This window comes from Mus pahari, chromosome 7 (genome assembly GCF_900095145.1).
Source record: "Mus pahari chromosome 7, PAHARI_EIJ_v1.1, whole genome shotgun sequence".
Classification (NCBI taxonomy): Eukaryota; Metazoa; Chordata; class Mammalia; order Rodentia; family Muridae; genus Mus; species Mus pahari.
The window spans coordinates 12,132,240-12,150,574 of record NC_034596.1 but is presented as its reverse complement, the minus strand read 5'-3'; the positions used below and the strand labels follow the sequence as shown (position 1 = coordinate 12,150,574).

General features: G+C 41.7%; 1 protein-coding gene across 4 annotated transcripts in view; it reads right to left on the bottom strand.

Moving 5' to 3' along the window:
* Positions 1–18,335, bottom strand: part of Nbas (neuroblastoma amplified sequence) — a 284,567-nt gene that overhangs the window by 34,631 nt on the left and 231,601 nt on the right. For all 4 annotated transcript variants that reach the window (XM_021201944.1, XM_029540735.1, XM_029540736.1 and 1 more), the window contains exons 45-47: positions 9,858–10,076; positions 4,772–4,974; positions 3,150–3,239 (exon numbers count right to left, since the gene is read on the bottom strand). In XM_021201944.1, coding sequence (XP_021057603.1) covers positions 3,150–3,239; positions 4,772–4,974; positions 9,858–10,076 — 512 coding nt within the window. The remainder of the gene's footprint in view (positions 1–3,149; positions 3,240–4,771; positions 4,975–9,857; positions 10,077–18,335) is intronic.

The following is an 18,335-nucleotide window of genomic DNA, read 5'->3' as shown; positions in this document are numbered from 1 at the left end:
CAGGTTCACACTCATGCCATCTCAGCTACAGGCTGCTCTGCCCAGATGTGAGCAAGCAGGTTCACACTCAAGCCATCTCAGCTACAGGCTGCTCTCACCAGTGCTTCCCTTCGTGATAAGACTGCATCCTCAAACCATCAAAACTCAGACCAGCGTAGAGAGCCATATCTGGTTAGGCAGTTAAGGGCTCCACTAATTTTGTTTGAGTGCTATATGTTCATTGGATTTTAAATCAGCCCCGAAGAAATAGGTGCCCAGGAGAGGCCCACTGCCGTTACAAAGCAAATGACACTTGTTCTAGCATAAGCAAGGGTTCATGCTGGTACAGCATGCATTATATACTGAAAACAGCTACAATTCTTAGTTCCACTGTAGAGCAGACCTGTAATTCTAGCACTTGGCAAGTATAGGCATGAGGAACAGAAAGATACTGAAGATCACCCTGGGGGTGTAGTGAGGTTGTGGCCATCCTGGAATTCCTGTAACCTTGTCTCAAGAAAATAAAACAAAGCAAAACACCTGAAAAATAATGGCCATGCAAAAAAACATTTGGTAGGGGTGGAGAGATGGCTTGGTGGTTAAGAGCACTGACTGTTCTTCCAAAGGTCCTGAGTTCAACTCCCAGCAACCACATGGTCACATGGTGGGTCACAACCATCTGTAATGGGATTCGATGCCCTCTTCTGGGGTGTCTTCAGACAGCCACAGTGTACTTATATATAATAATAAATAAATAAATATTTTTAAAAAAAAAACACTTGGTAGCTATTTCATACATACTTCAATTCTTAATCATCTCTGAAGTTTCTCTGGCAGAAATCTTGAGATAGTATACATGTATATCAAAGAGCATACAAGTATAAATGTGTGTGTGATGGGTATCCCTGCATGTGTGCGATTGCTGACAGAGAGGGCCTGGCACAACACCTAGGCAGGCAGCATATGGGTCAGATAGAGAACTGAGTGACCAGAGAGCAAAGCTTTAGCAGGGCGGGTACTCGATGTCCCTCCTGGACTCTGCCCGCAGCTATTGAGAACAAAAACTCTGACTTCCCCATGGGACTCTGCCAGGTACCTGGGGAATGGAGAAATCAAGCAAAGAGAAGCTACGCCGACTGAAGAATACCCGCTGGGAATAGAAGTTTCAATGTGATCTATAGTCTTCTCTGGCTTTTTTTCAAGAAGAGAAACATCCACTGAAGCTTTTCCCAAGAATCCTTTGTTATTCTGTCTCTGGAATGAAAAGGAATATCTTGTTCTGCTTCTGTACTCCCTAAAGTCTTTTTTGAAGCCTGAAATATACATAACCTGTATTCCAAAGACCCAGGGTATATACTTTGGTATATCTGGCTAGAAATTCATAGGAAAAAGCATTGTCTTCTAACTGAGATGGCTCTAGGTGCACAAGATTCTGGGAGTTACTGGAAGTGGCCTATATGGTAGCAGAGAGAGGCTTAACAGGCCAGGATCAAGAGACAAGCCCTCTTGAGAGAAGATGGAGGCTGACACATTCCCTGGGGGCTGGGAAGGCAGCTGCTGTGTGGAATAACTAGAAGGCACCCCAGTGCACCATAGCCAGCACCTCCACCTGTTCCACTACACGCACCTGCAGTGTCCAGACACAGTGTGCCAGCTACGACATCCTCTGCTGGTAACAGATTCAGTTCAGAGGCAAGGCCCGTGGCCCATAACCCACTGCATTTCCTGCTCTGCCCTCTCTAATCCACTCGTGCTTCCAAAATGGTACTTCCCACTCTATAGCAGTTACTAGGGCTCTGTGCAAGCTTGTCTTCTCTGCAGAACTGAGATCCCTGGGCTTAGAAGTTAATTTTTATCCCTTTGACTTACCAGCAGGACACAGAGCAATCACACAGACTAAACACATATCTATTTAGAATAAGGATTGGAATTAGGCACTGCTGCATCTAAGATCTACAAGCAAAGGGGCTTTAGCAACTATACAAAGTAAGAGGCAGAGGAAACAGAGAGTCCTGCTTGCAATAATTTCTCATATTCATCAGCAGCTTATCCTGTATGATCTCAACCCTGGGGCAAAATGGAGCTGATGAAGATCCACACTGTTATCTATAAGATACACTGTATCTCATGAAGACACACAGCACCTGCATGCTAAGCCAGGAGTCACAGTCAAGCAGAGCCTGGATCTATGGTCCTGAACAAGTGGTGAACATTTAAATCCTGAAGGCAGCGACAGGACATGCAGTCAGTATAACCACCTTGAGTGGGAAGTGTTACAATGGGTCAATAGAGTAGAATACACAAGTGTTTATGTATCTCTATTGAAACTATATACAATATATGAGTACTTGAATAATAATTGGGAAAAGGGCATTTTCTTACTCAGTACCAAGTGGGGGAGTTCCTAAACCTCTCCTCACTATTCTTTTCAATGGAAACTGGCTGGCTGAGGAGAGGCCAGACAGGACCGACATGGACATCACTAGAACAAAGACTGCTCTAAACTCCAATGACCTGCATACCTGTTAAGTGGCTGTGGTGGTTTGAATGAGAACCTCTCTTCATAGGTTCATACTTGAATGCTTCATTCCTAAATGGTGGAACTGTTTGGGAAGCATTAGAAGGTGTGTGGCCCTGTTGAAGAAGTGTGTCTCTGGGGGTAGGCTTTGAGGTTTCAAAGACTCAAGCCTTGAGTCTCAGAGGAGACTTTAGACTTTTAAATACTGTGGAAACTGTAAAGGTAACGGGTACTTCTTAAGTTTGATTGAATGTGTTTTGCATTATGATATGGCAAGAACCCTATAAGTGCAAGGGAGTAGAATATAGTGGTTTAAATGGCCTCAATATTGCTTTGTTGGTCAAAGTATGTCACTGAGGGTGGGTTTGAGGTTTCAAAACACAGTACCAAGTCTAGTCTAGCTCACTCTTTTCCTCTGACTTGCAAATTAAATGTAAACTCTCAACTACTGTTCTAGCACCATGCCTGTTTACTTGCCTGTTGCCATGCTCCTTGTCATAATGGTCATGGATTTGCCCTCTAAAACTATAAGCAATGAAATGCTTTCTTTTATAAGCTGCCTTGGTCATGGTGTCTCTTCATAGCAATAGTAAAGCAAAGGAAACACAAGGAAAGCCATTCAGTATAGGTGGACTAGATGTCCTGGTCTTACCCATTGTCCACACTGGTGCGGACTGCCCCAACAACACCTTCTAGGACCTGGAGGGGGTCACGTGACCCACAAAGCTCAGCACTGCCATCACTGTGATAAGAAAGAGAATAATTGAGTCAGAAGAGGTCAGTTGAGCCTCAGAAACACACTTTGTTCTGATACACTCAGGGAACCCATTGGATTATGCCATGGTGGGGTGCTTGCTCACAACTCTAGCAAATTCCCAAAGTACAACACAAGAAAAAGAAATTTTCTATGTTGTCAGAGTATTTTCAGATTTAAACCACCTGCTAGATTCAGTTACTTTTAGGCCTTTGTCATTTTCTCCCTATGCCTACTGAATTTAACTTAAAGGATACAACATACAAAGGCCATGCCCAACAGTGTCCTTGGCTCTGAGAGCGAAGCAGTTCCCCTCTCCGTGTTCCTGAGCCTTCTATAGCTGCAAGTTTTACATTGACATGGCCAAATGTCTTCAGCCCACTGCCTTTAGGATCAGTCTGATCATTTAGACTTGATCAGAACCAAGTCTCCAGTAGCAGAAATGCCACAAAGCACTAGTGTTTCCAGTGTTTATTTTGTGAGCTTTCTCTGGTTAAGAAATGATAAATAAACAAAAAGGTACAAAATATGGCAAATAAATATCTGTTATCACTTAAAAATGAGGGGTTCTCATAAGCAACCGCAGAGAAATCATAACAGGCTAATAGAACAAAGCTTTATTTATGTGGACTTTTTATTTCTAAAATGAAGTGCTGCCGCATTTTGCCTGTCTCTGCATAAAATTGCTAGGTACCTTGGAGCATTAATGTGAAAACTGCATGAGGCTAGGGTAATTAAACTGATAAAGGTTCATTTGATTTCAGTTTAGCTTCACAAACTGACATGCATTTAATCAAAAAGTTCCTCAAGAGCAATACAGAATTACAAAGAATGCTTAAAAGGAGAATAAATTAAATACAACTAAGTCTCTAAGCCTAATTACATTATTCACAGAGAAGGGTGAGATGCCTCACTATTCCTTAGCTTCGCTTTCCTCCTTTCCAACTGGCTTGCTCAAGGTACTCTAGTGGGCCCATGTGGGACAAGAAGCAAGACCTTCTCTGCCGCCAAGCTTACAGCACTCATGGCGTAAGGTAGACAGCCCAGGACAGTCTATCACTAACTTCCTGTCATGACTTGAGTTCATCAAAAGCACTGCTTGGGCTCCATTTCTCACTGCTTCCAAGAAAGGGAATTAGTAGGGCAGACGCTAAGCAGGCACACTGAAGGCACAGGGCAAGCTGGCTCTTGGCTACCCTGCTTCACTGTCATTTGCCCTTTTTCCTGCTTCTTGATAATGTGTAGAAGTGAAAGAGTCCAACCAGGAATTGGCTTTATAGCATGTTATAAACACAATACTAATGAGGACACATACTCATGTTCTCCCTTCTCAAGACATCTTAAGTTTTAAGAAGTTTGAACACTCTAACAGTAATCTCTCAGGTTTGTAAAGTATTTGAAACTATGACATACTTCTACATGCCTGGGGATAATTTAGCTTCATAATGACTGTGCAGTGGGTACGACTGTTGGAAAAGTATTGCCCTTAGGTCTTCTGTAATGGGTACTTTATAGCTTACCTCAATGTAGAAATTATTTGAGTGATTGCAGTATGCACTATATCCTTGGGAGAGATGTTGACAGGACCAATGGCCACTTCTAGCAGCTGCTGAATCATCCTTAGAGGCTGGCCATCTAAACACATGGCCACAGCTTGGTCATGAAGTTTCCCTTTTTCTGATCGTGACAGATCGTAGAGGTAACTGTATTTCTGGAGTATCTCCTGAAGAATAAAAGTAATCAACACCTAAATTTTACCAGGAAATTAAATGTGTCTCTACAAACAGAAGATATTTGCAAGGTCTACAAACTAAATATATTCCTATCATAAACAGTACATGAAGGGATATGAATTGGCTACCAAGACCTTAGACTCAAAATCCACCTAGATTGACAGTGAATATTTGCTTTACCATTTATTAATGGCTGTTGTGATTGGAAACTTCAGCCTCTGTAAAATGACAATGAGGACAGGAGGGTCTTGTGACCAGAGGGCACTGTGAACACTACAAGGGATGACATAAAAATCAGGCTGTTGGCAGTGCCAGGACAGGCACAGAACAGGACTGTGAACTGAACAGTTTCTAAAGCATAATCATCATTACAATGTTTTGAACAATAATTATGTAATCCCAGGTGTTACATGTGTGGTATTTAATTAAATATTTGCAACAATAACCCTATACATACTTTTAATATGTCCCATCTCATCAAAAAATAAACTGAGGTTCCAAGACCCTCATAAAATGCCTAAAAGTCACACTGCCACCAAGGACAGGAGCGGAGAGTAGGACCTAGGAGTCACTCTCCACCCAAGCTATATTGCTTCTCTGTAAACATACCCATAAGAACCAACACTACAGGAAATAACTGAGGAGGGCTACCATAGCTGTGGTTCCCAGCACACCTCACAAGACCACACCCAACCACAGGCAGCCACTGGATAACAACACTGCTTTCTAGCTGCTGTGTTGTTTCCCTGGTAACCTCAAACATAATGCTCCACTTTTTAAAAACTTCCACAGGAAATCTGAACATGTGAAAGAAGTGAAGGCTATTTACTTAATTCACACTAAACTTTAGGTTTGGAGTGTTAAAATATAAATATGAAATTAATGGGGCAAATTTACAGGCTAAATGTTATTTCAGTCTTTGTTATGAAAATATCTTTTTCTTTTTGGAGGCTTGGGGGATATTTTTACACAATCTTACTTTGTAGCTCTGACTGTCCTAGAAGTCTTATGTAGACCTGACTGGCCTTGAATTCAGAGATCTGCTTGCCTCAAATTCCCAAGTGCTGGGATTAAAGGGCATGTGCCCTATCTGATTTAGGATTGGTAAAGATCCTTTCCCAACCTGTAGGTGGCCTTTTTGTCTTATTGACGGTATCTTTTGCCTTACAGAAGCTTTGCAATTTTATGAGGTTCCATTTGTCGATTCCTGATCTTCCAGCACAAGCAAATACAGAAGTAGATGCTCACAGTCATTTATTGGATGAAACACAGGGCCCCTAATGAAGGAGCTAGAGAAAGTACCCAAGGAGCTAAAGGGGTCTGCAACCCTATAGGTGGAACAACAATATGAACTAACCAGTACCCCCTGAGCTCGTGTCTCTAGCGCATATGTAGCAGAGAATGGTCTAGTTGGCCATCATTGGGAGGAGAGGCCCCTTGGTCTTGCGAAGATCATATGCCCCAGTACAGGGGAATGCCAGGGCCAGGAAGTGGGAGTGGGTGGGTTGGGAGCAGGGCACGGGGAGGGTATAGGGGACTTTGGGGATAGCATTTGAAATGTAAATGAAGAAAATATCTAATAAAAAAACAAACAAATAAATAAAAGATTATTTAAAAAAAAAGGCATGTGCAACTACAACTGGCTCAAAGTGTTGTTCAATTTAGGAACCACAGAGTGTCCCACAGGAGCTGGTAAGACTGAATGGTACTTGTTCACAAAGAACAAGATGGCACATTAAATACTAAGGTGAAATGAGCAGGTATCTTTGTTAACAGCCCCCTTGAATTCACATATACCATGCTATCCACTGAAGGACACTTGTTATCAAGAGAAAAATTCCAATTTTATGATTTTTAACATAGTATGACAATTGAAAGGCCAACAAGGATGTATAAATGTTTATACTAAAACATGTAAATCACTTTTCCTTGAAGATTCAAATTTTAACCCAGATCTTCTTTTGGTATTTTTTATTGAATATTTATTTATTTACATTTCAAATGTTATCCCCTTTCCTAGATATCCCCCCCCAAAACCCTCTATCCCATCCCCCCTCCTCCTGCTTCTATGAGGGTGTGCCTCCACCTGCCCACCCACTCCCACCTCCCCACCCTCATATTCCCCTACATTGGGGCATCTTGCCTTCATGGGACCAAGGACCTCTTTTCCCATTGATGCCCAACAAGGCCATCCTCTGCTTCATATATGGCTGGAGCCATGTGTACTCCTTGGTTGGTGGTTCAGACCCTGAAAGCTCTGGCTGGTTGGTATTGTTGTTCTTTCTATGGGGTTGAAAACCCCTTCATCTCCTTCAGTCCTTTCTTTAACTCCTCCATTGGGGACCCCATGATCAGTTCAATGGTTGTCTGTGAGCATCCATCTCAGTATCTGTCAGGCTCTGGCAGAGCCTCTCAGGAGACAGCTATACCAGGCTCATGTCAGCATGCACTTCTTGGCATTCACAATAGTGTCTGCGTTTGGTTACTGTATATGGGATTGGTCCCCAGGTGGGGCAGTCTCAAGATGGCCTTTCCTTCAGTCTCTGCTCCACACTTTGTCTCCATATTTGCTCCCGTGAGTATTTGTTACCTTGTCTAAAAAGGACCAAAGCACCCACACTTTGATCTTCCTTCTTCTTGAGCTTCATGTGGTCTGTGAATTGTATCTTGGATATTTGGAGCTTTTGGGCTAATATCCACTTAACAGTGAGTGCATATCATGTATGTTCTTTTGTGATTTGGGTTAGCTCACTCAGAATGATATTTTCTAGTTCCATCCGTTTGCCTAAGAATTTCATGAAGTCATCATTTTTAATAGCTGAGNAGTACTCTATTGTGTAAATGTACCACATTTTCTGTATCCATTCCTCTGTTGAAGGACATTTGGGTTCTTTCTAGCTCCTGACTAATAAATGAGGCTGCGATGAACATAGTGGAGCATGTGTCCTTGTAATATGTTGGAGCTTTACCCCAGATCTCATAACTTAAGGAATAACAAATGTTGGGAAGGAATGAACACTGGCAAAGACAGTTTGCTCCCACATAGCTTATCTGCTGCTCTTCAGACCATTATTTAGTAGTGTCCAATAGATGGCTGAACAGTCACTGAAATATAAAGTAAAACAGGACAATTTTTGAATTCAGCTCATCATCAATTTTCATTAGACTATTCTAGAATATTTTTCTGCATGTATATGTGTGACCCAGTATACATGTGGAAGTCAGAGGACAAGCTGGGGGATTTGGTTCTCTCTTTTTACCATGTGAGTCTCAGGAAAGGGATCAGACTCCCCTCATTGTGCCCCTCAGCAAGCATCTTTACCTGCTGAGCCAGCTCACTGGGCCCCACTAGCTTTTAAATGAGATGTTTACACTGATAGGCAAACCAATACCTGGTTCTGATCTTAAGATTTTGTGAGTGAATACAATTTAGGAAAATTAAAAGGTTAGCAATGTCCTAGGATCCATTTGCAATGGCATTAAAGGGCAGATTGAATATTATTATTATTATTTTAATCTAAACACCATTTCCCTCATACAAAACCATTTACTTACTGATCTGTCCCCCTCCCAACTATGGAAAAGAATATTCTAAGGTCTCACAACTGTTAAAATAAAAAGAAGTTGGCCATGGTGGTAGAAGCCTTGTCATCTCAACTGTCAGGACACTGAGTAGGGTGATCATAAGATACCCTGTCTCAGAAGACACACACATACAAGCACACACACACACTCACACACACACACACACACACACACACACACTACATACATACAGCACACATAGACAAGCATACATACACACCACAAACACACTACACACATACAAGTACATACATACCATACACATGCACACTCACATAGCACACATATACAGGCACACAGTACACACACACACACACACACACACACACACACACACACACACACAGAAAAGAAACACAAAAGAAAGGAATCCAGTGCATGGAAGTGGGGGTTCTGAAAAACAGGGCTGTTGGGGGAAGAAAATCTACAAAAACATACTTCATTTGAAAATGTCATAATAGGGCTAGAGAGATGGCTGGCTCAGCAGTTAAGAGCACTGACTGTTCTTCCAGAAGTCCTGAGTTCAAATTCCCAGCAACCACATGGTGGCTCACAACCATCTCTAATAGGATCCGATGCCCTTTTCTGGTGTGTCTGAAGACAGCTAAGGCATACTCATATACATAAAATCGACAAATAATTCTAAGTGAATGAACTATTAAAAGAAATAAAAATGTCATAATAAAAACTAATATCTTCTATGCTAAATTAAAAAGAACAGAGGCTGAAGAGATGGCTCAGTGATTAAGAGCACCTGGCTGCAATCCTGGGGGATCTGGTGCTTCCTGGCAGCCACCTGGTAGATCACAAGGAACTACTACTCCAGTCCCAGGGAACTCAACACCCTTTTCTGGGTTCCATGGCCACTGCACACACATGGCTCACAGACACACATGAAAACACAACCTTTAAAACCATAGCATAAGCTGGGCAGTGGTGGCACACACCTTTAATCCCAGCGCTCGGGAGGCAGAGGCAGGCAGATTTCTGAGTTCGCGGCCAGCCTGGTCTACAAAGTGAGTTCCAGGACAGCCAAGGCTACACAGAGAAACCCTGTCTCAGAAAAACAAAACAAAACAAAACAAACAAACAAAGAAAACCAAACCCACAGCATAAATACATTTGTTCCATTAAAAAAAAAACCAACCCCCCCCCCACATCATTTCAAGTATCTCTTACAACAGCCAAGAGATAACACAGTTACAATGTGGCTTGGAGGCTTGGAGGGAAAGGGAATAAATGTGGCGATGATATCTGAGCCAGTCCTTCCCAGGTGTCTACTTCATACCTGCTCACTGTTCCTCAGACTGAGGATAAAGCTGTGGCCAAGGCTTTCCAGGTGGGCAAGCGATGTCTCCAGATGAGCCAAGGCATCTGGATAGGTGGCCTGAGAACCACGACTTTCTTGGGGGTCGTCTTCTGAATTTCTCTTCCTTGGCTTCTCTATGAAATGCTTGACTGTTTTAATGGCCTTTCTGGTCATCTCTTCACGTGCTTCTACTGACAGCTTTAAAAAGACATTAAAAAAAAAGTCAGGAACACAAAGAGGCGCTATGCTTGACATATTAATAAGGTATTACTGGGTAGAATAGAAGTGAAATCTTAACAGATGCCAATCAGTGATTGGCACTTTGTAGTTTTGTTGTTCTTCCTCAGTTTTAGAAAACAGTGTAATACCAAGTAATCTACTCAATTGTTCCAGACAGACTTTGAGCAATGACAGCAGTCAAAGAAGGTAATACTCAACAGAATGAAACTAGACTTCCCACTGAGTGTCGGCCAAGTGCAAAGCCAAGCACCCATTTACAGTCAGAACTGCCAGTTCTGAACATGTATTTACTATTAGGTAAAACGTCAGGACACATGGGCCGCTGGGTGTGCTGGTGCATGTCACTATTCCCAGCCTGTCTTCCATTTTTGCTATATCCTCAAAAGGACTTAGTGTTGCTTTAAACAAAATAGATGCCCTTTAATAACATCTTGTTTCCCTATTATTTCTTAGAATTAGTCATTAATAAGTTTCTGAAAGATGGAAGCTAGAATTCGAAAGATCAGTGACTATACTAGAAAGTAAGTTTCCCCAATTCTAACTCCAATTTACCTCAGAGAGTTAGTTTGAATGTTGACAGCTGACATTTTAATTCTATATGAATACCGATTAAAGTTACCTTGGTAAGGTACTGTTTCCATTGAATCGCACTAAAGTTTTGCTTTCTAATGCAGCTTCACAGTATATTTTGTGGCCTCATTTCTCCCTGGGTTTTGCTACTAAGAAGATGGCACGAAATAATCAGAAGCTGCCAACTTGGTGGTTCTCAACCTGTGGGTCTAGACTTCCTCAGAAAACCTCTATTTCCTAAATTATTTACATTTTGATTCATAAGAGTAGCAAAATTACCATTATTAAGTATCAACTAAAATAGTTCTATGGTTGGGTTCACCACAACATAAGGGACTGTGACAAAGGGTCCCAGAGTTAGGAAGGCTCCAACCAGACAAGATTAATTGTGGCTTTGGTTCTTCCTCTCAGTTAATAGTGCAGTCAGTCCTTCATCTCTGTGGCTCAGAAATACAAGATGCTGCAGCTATACATACCCTTGCTCAACAGACCTTCCCCACCTTCACCCTGTCCATACAAAGCCTGGGAGGGCTAGGGGAGGGGAATTTGAATGCAATGCATGAAAGTAGCCCACTCAAGAGGCTGAAGCAGGAAGGTTGAGGCTTGGCCAGCCTGGCCTCCATAGTAAGACTCAGTCTCAAGGGGAAAACAGAACAAAACCCTGGAATCCACACCATGTGGGACCCAGAGTTTGTCCTATCACATACCATACAACTTCCTCCTGGCCATCTTCTGCATCCTAGGTCTGACAGAGAATCACAGAGTGTACACTGGCTGGGTGCTCTGACAACATCAAGGCTGAGTAACAGCGCTGGGAATTTTTCCTTGAAACTCATTTATGCTTTTTGCCCAAATTTTTCTATTTGGGGGCACAATTTGAATTTTGGACAATTATTTGAATATGCCAGGTTCCCCAATATTCTAATATGCCTATTGTGTGGTGTAGAGAAGTTCTGAGAGTAAACTAGCTAGAGAATAGAAAAGGGGAGGAAGTTATGTGTGTAGAAAGCAAAGCAGTAGGAGAAACAACAGGTCCCTGGGCAGGTGGATCATTGCTATCAAAGGTTAAACTTGATAGTGACAGATGCTGGAGCACAGGTACTAGAAACAGGAAGGAAGGTAAATTCAGTTCTCTGGTAACTGGACCAAGAGTTTCAAGCTTTAGTTTCTTCATCAGCAAAATGTGAAAACTGGCATCTATCACATAAGGTCATATTAAGAACTTAAAGTAAACAATCAGTATAGTGTGATGCCTACAGCAAGAATTCAATTAATGAGCCTAATTTTTCATTTTACCAACTAATAAAGGCCACCTTCTCTACCCACTGGCCTTCCATATTCCTAGTGAATTACTCATGGGATTCTTTTGTAATGTCCCCCTTTAAAGTAAACTCATCAAATTGCATAGTATGAAACTCAAGTTAGATACAAGCTGACCTACATCCTATATTCTAGCCATACAGACAGCCTGTAACTCCTGGGTGTCACCTCTGCCTCAATGGGGTGTCTACTTGCCCTTTTATGGCAAAAGAAATCTCTGAAAAACAAACACATGGAATCAATCCAGATCCAGCTGGTTCTTGAGCTCCCATCATCAGTCTCGAAAGTCCTCTGCTTCTACATCCATGTGCATCAGGCATGCCTTCTTACATGTACAGTGACTTGGCTTCCAAACACCACCGGGACTGGCCTCTCTCTCTCTACTGTGGACCCATTACATGCTGATCACCTGACTGTCTTCAACAGCTTAAACTCTGATCCTCACACCACACCATTATCACAAAAGGTATTTTCTTTTTCCTACTTTAACAGATTCTTCAAAGTGACTATTGAAAAGAAATAGCCCCGTACTTAGAGTCAATAAACAGCTGGAAGTTATGACTGTAAGAGGAGGAAATTATGACGGAAGACAGAGGGCTTTTATCTGGCCCAGCATTTGACTCAACTCATGCTTCTTACCAGTTTACTTCAGATGAACAAGTTCACCATGGAAAACTCCAGAGCATGGCTAAGAAATGCAAGTTCCTCACTAAATAATCATACTTAGACGTGATTTAAAAAAAACAAAACAACTCTACTATGATTAAGGGTATAGGAACAAAGAGCAAAAATGAAAAGTATCAGAGGAAGAAATAGCAACTTCTTTGCTATAACTGCGGTCACACATTATCTTCATTTTTAGAATTACCTTTGAGTTCCATTAACATGCCATCAACTCTTTCTTTCTTTCTTTCTTTCTTTCTTTCTTTCTTTCTTTCTTTCTTTCTTTCTTTCTTTCTTTTTCTTTTTCTATTCTCTGTTCCATTAACTGCTACTAAAATAATGTAGATTTTTGTGAAGTTAAGCCAAGTAGTTAGGACAGGCAAGATGACCCAAGTGAAAGAGGGTGCTTGTTGCTAAGCCAGCATACAATGCCTAGAATTCACATGGTGAAAGGGATAAACTGAATCCCATACACTGTCCCCTAACCTCCACTATACACAATAACTGTAAAAACTTTTTAAAGGTAAATGGCTGAATTTTTCTATTATTGATAATGAGATATGGATCATCTAATTTCTAGGTGCTTCAGAAAAATGAGATAAAAGCATGAACCAGGCTCATAAAGAAGACACATATGAGCGGGATGTATAAAGGAGCAAAAGTTCAAGTGTCATGACATCAGCACATTACTCTGGGTCTACCTTTAAAATACACCAGTCTCTAAGGACTGTCCATCTCAGGACACCATTACCTCTCCTGGAGAGAGTTGCCATGGTAATAACTTGTCCCCTAATGTGACAGGTGGCGTGCTCAGCAGACACCAGCACTCCTATCAACCTGCACTTGTCAGCTTCCTTGCAGGAGGGATCAGCCATCTTCTAGGCAATGAGATCTGACTAGAAGTGACATGTGCCACTTTGAAGGAAGGCAAGGAAAGCCCTCATGGATCATCATTATCCATCCTTTTCCATCTCAGCCACAGCAGTTCAAGAGTATGTGGAGTTCATGTGGTACTGATATAAAATGGTACAGCTCCCACCAGCACAGATCCTAAGTGATTTGTGGTATAGATCTCTTATTCCATTTAGACAATGAGAAACCATTGATCTTTTTGCACAGTTAAGCCACTATGCGTTCAGTCATTTATGAGAAACAACAGGTGCTAAGAGACTACCATAGGTGTTTTTGGTTATCAGATAAGACACTGCAAAACTGTATCTATATTATGCTTTCATGAAATACTTACACTGTTGGTTCTCACTTGGGGTGCAGATCCTATATCATATATACTTATGTCATGTCCAATGCCATATATATATATATATATATATATATATATATATATATATATATATGCACATGTGTGTATATATGTGTGTATCACACACGATATTCATATAGCATATCATATACCATTTACCCATATAGTATATCTTATACTATTTATTCATATAGTATATCTTATACCATATAACAATATAGTATATTTTATATATGTACATAGTATATATCTTATAGTATATCATATACCATTTATTCATATAGTATATTGTAACTATATATCCATATATTATATCATATATAATATATCCACATACTATAGAATATATCATTTGTCCACATAGTATATCATACACAATTTCCATATAATATATTGTATAAATGGTATATGTATCATATCATATACCAATTATCCATATAGTATATTATAAAACATATATCTATATATTATATATATCATATACCATATATTCATTTAGTTAGCATATACTATTTATTGATATAGCATATCATATACTAATGAATGTGAAGCTCTAGAGGCTGTAACATCAACATTAGTAGTATGTGCTGGATGTTATAGGATATTATGGTCAAACAATATAAAAGATTACTTTACCAAACTATTATCTAGATTGTATGTAGGAACTAAATAGAGTAGAGAAATAGCACAGAAATTCAGGGCTTTAAATGGTTAAACAATTGCTATTTAGACACCAGTCGTAGCAGGCAAGATTGAGAAGTGCATAGATAAATGCCAGGTAAAACCCTCAGAAGATTAAAATGCTTCCAGGGAAGATAAAGCAAGGGTGTGACTCCTGTAAATTCTCTCAATTGGATAAAATGACTCAGGGCAGAGATTCAATTAATGATGCGGACCTCCAGAAAATCCTGATAGCTTTAAGGCAGCCTTTCTTAAATTGAGAGTGACAATGGATGGGCATGATACATCAAAAACCTATAATACAGGAGAAAGTGCTCAGAACAAATAAGCAGACAAAAGACTCCAAGAGTGCAGTTATGTGCACATGTTGGATGCTTGTGAACCTCTGAATGAACACTTGAGGCTTTGACCTTCTCCAACAGACTCAGGCCTCCTACAGCACTCCACAGGGAACTGTGGAAGGAGGGATTGGGGTCACAGAGTCAAGGAAGGTGGTTCCCAGAAAGCAGGTCCAGATTAATTAGGACTATAGCCCACTTCAGATAGGGAGCCTGCAGCCCCACAGGCCAGAGTTGAATGGCTGTGTTCAGGTGGAGGTGGGGCAGCAAGGCAGAGGTTTGGCCACTTAGTTTCTGGTCCAGTTCTGACTGGGTGGGAAATGTGGCCCACTGGAAAATGGCTTGACTTTGAACTTCATGGGGTGGTTGGGGGATGGTGAGCCATGGGTGGTAGGAAGAAGACAGTTTGGGGAAAGCCCCCCTGCCTGTCACACCCCTGGAGTGCGGCAGGCCCATCAAACAGGAGAGAAGGTCATACAACTGCTAGTTAAAACAATCCACCAATGAATTTTCATGATCCTCCCTCTCCTTGCAAGTTGCCTGAGAAGACTAAATCTTGGTGTAACGGAGGGAAACTTGGTTTGTGAGCCCCTGTGACCTTGGGGTTTACATGTGACTTCCACATTACCCGCAGAGCAGTGGCTTGTCTGGGTACATATTTGTGTATGTACACGCATGCACATAAACACAGGTGTGTGGTGAGCAGAGGTTAACATCAAGTGTCTGTGTTATTCACCACCTTAGTTTTTAAGACAGGGTTTCTCACTCAACCTGGAGTTGACTCACTGATTCAAGTAGACTGGCTCACCAGTGTGTGCCAGGGAGCATTCTCCTCTTCCACAAGTGCACACCAGCTCACCAGTGTGTGCCAGGGAGCTCTCTTCTCTTCCACAAGTGCACACCAGCTCACCAGACTGTGAGGGGATGGTACTCAGATGTGGGTCCCTCCAAATGTTATGGACAGTAGAGTAATGATCCAAATGAGGCAAAAGGAAATCCATTTCAACACTACTTAGTTACCCACTGTCAGGTCAAACTTCGAGAGTCTGACTTTGTGCAGTTTATTTTTGACATATTTAAACATAGTACAACTTTGGGGGGGTGTTTCCTCGTGACAATTATTACAACAAAGCTTAAAGAAGACTATATTGAAACTCCTTTGCACAGTACATGTCTTTTGTAAAGTCCCTTTGTCCTCTTCCATAAGAAGGGGTTCTGTTGACTGAGAAGCAATGCTCAGGAATTTGGGAAGAGTCTGGGACAAACATAATAGTTTGGGCGATTCCAGTGAGTCCCAGTTCTACAGATAGGAAAAGATCACCAGGTCATTAACTATATCCAATTTCAACTTTCTGGAAAGGCACATGTGTCAATTACTTCTGTTAAAGGGAAAAGCCCATGGGTTTAACATTTCTGATTTCCCTAATCTGTGAGCAGGAGGACCTTGTGCCCTGTACACTTGGATCCTCACATTCGTACAGGAAAGCACATTCTAAGCCAGCCACCTCCCCAGCCCTAGAGTAGCGATACTTGAAAAACACAAGTCTGATAATGTCCGTCCCTGTCCATCTCTTTAATGACTTCCCAGTTCTCCAAGAACAAATCAGGCCCTGCCCCATGTGCTTCACTAGTTCTCTCCAATCTACCTTCTTGCTGTTGAGATGCTGTCTTGGGAATCCTCACAACATGACAAAATGTCGCCTCATCAGGGTGGCTTTCCACAACCAGTCTGCAACAACACCCTCTCCTCCCTTTCTCTTCTCTCTGCATTATCTATTTGTTAAAATAACTTATTTGGCTGTTGATTATTTATTAACTATCACTTAATCCCAAACTGTAAAGTGGTGGCTCAAACACAACAAATGTCTTTCGGTCAAGTGGATCTCATAATGAGAGCATTTTAGCCCAGAACTATAGAAGTGCAGCCTCAGCAAGAGAAAGCTACAGTTGTGTCTGCAAACATTCAATTGCCTAGATGGAGACAGGGAGAGCAAATGGTTAAGGAGTGACCTTGGCCACAGAGGCCATACATATTGTTTGGTTCTTCAAATGTCTAAAGAGATAGAGAATCTAGTTTTACCTAATACTCTATACAAAACCCATCCACAGACTAAGTCGCTTTCCTGGGGCAAGGTTTGTGAACCCTAAACTCACAACACTAAAGAGCTATGGCTGGAAAAATAAACTAAGAATAAAGTAAAACAACTTCCAAAACCAAGCTCACTGAGGAACTGGATCAGCAAGCCAGACATAATCACATGAAAATGTCCTACTGTCCTATTACATTTCCATGTAAACACGCAACATAGGAGAAACTTATTTAGAACCAAAGTAGAAACTCCAGTTATTGGAGAAAATAAAGTTCATTCATTCTCTGACCTCCTTCCTTGTCCTTCCATAATCAGTTTAGAAATTCAGCTCTAGGAATCTTCCTGACTCGTGACATCACAGCTCACCAACCCCAGCTATGTCATAGTCAACGCAAGTCCATTGGCACCATATATTTACTGCAATTAAGCAACATCCTTACTGTTTAACTTTAAGTTTGTATCCCTACATGGTAGGAAGACAAGAAGTACAGTGAAACTGCTCAACAGCTATGGTAAACAAGCAGGAGAACAAAGGAGCTCTAAAAGGTGTAATGAAGCACCACGCTACCAACATCTCCCTAAATGCTCATGGCACAGAATGCTCAAGAGGCTGCAGATTACCAAGACTCTGCACGGTATCCCACTCCTCCAAGACCCCAAGAAGACAAGGACTACAAAAAAGCAACTCAAAGGATGTGACACAATAATACAAACTGGGCTAAAAAAATATGCCACAGGGACAGTAACAGGCCAGAGGGATCAAGGGTACAAGGACGGCAAACTGGCAACACTCCGTTTATTCACTGGATAGACATTTTCCAAGACACAGTGTGCCTTTGTCTCAGACAGGGTGCTGGTGAAACACAAAACTAGATCAAGCCCTTGCCCCTGGCTATGTCTCAGTCTGGTTGGAAGCATGAAGAAGTAAAAGACACTGTAAAGAATGTGGCCACTCCATAACTAGGGCAGCCACAGGAGGCTTTAGAAGGTACTCGGTCTAGAATGGAAGCAGGCCCAGGCAAGTTCAGGAAAGAGCTGTGGAGAGACATTCCTACGGAGAGGCTGACAAGTAAGTGGAATTCATGCAGTAAAGGAAGAGTCTGAAGAAGCCACCAGTTAGTAGCAGGCAGGGGGCTGCAAATTCACCCCCTTGGCTGGCATGCAGGCTGCAACAAAGCCATTCCAGAACACAGGGAGAGCCAGGGAGACAGTGCCAGAGCCCCCAGTATCAGGCTAAACACACTGGACTTACGGGAAGAGAGAGCCAGGGGGCATTGCCAGAGCCCCCAGTATC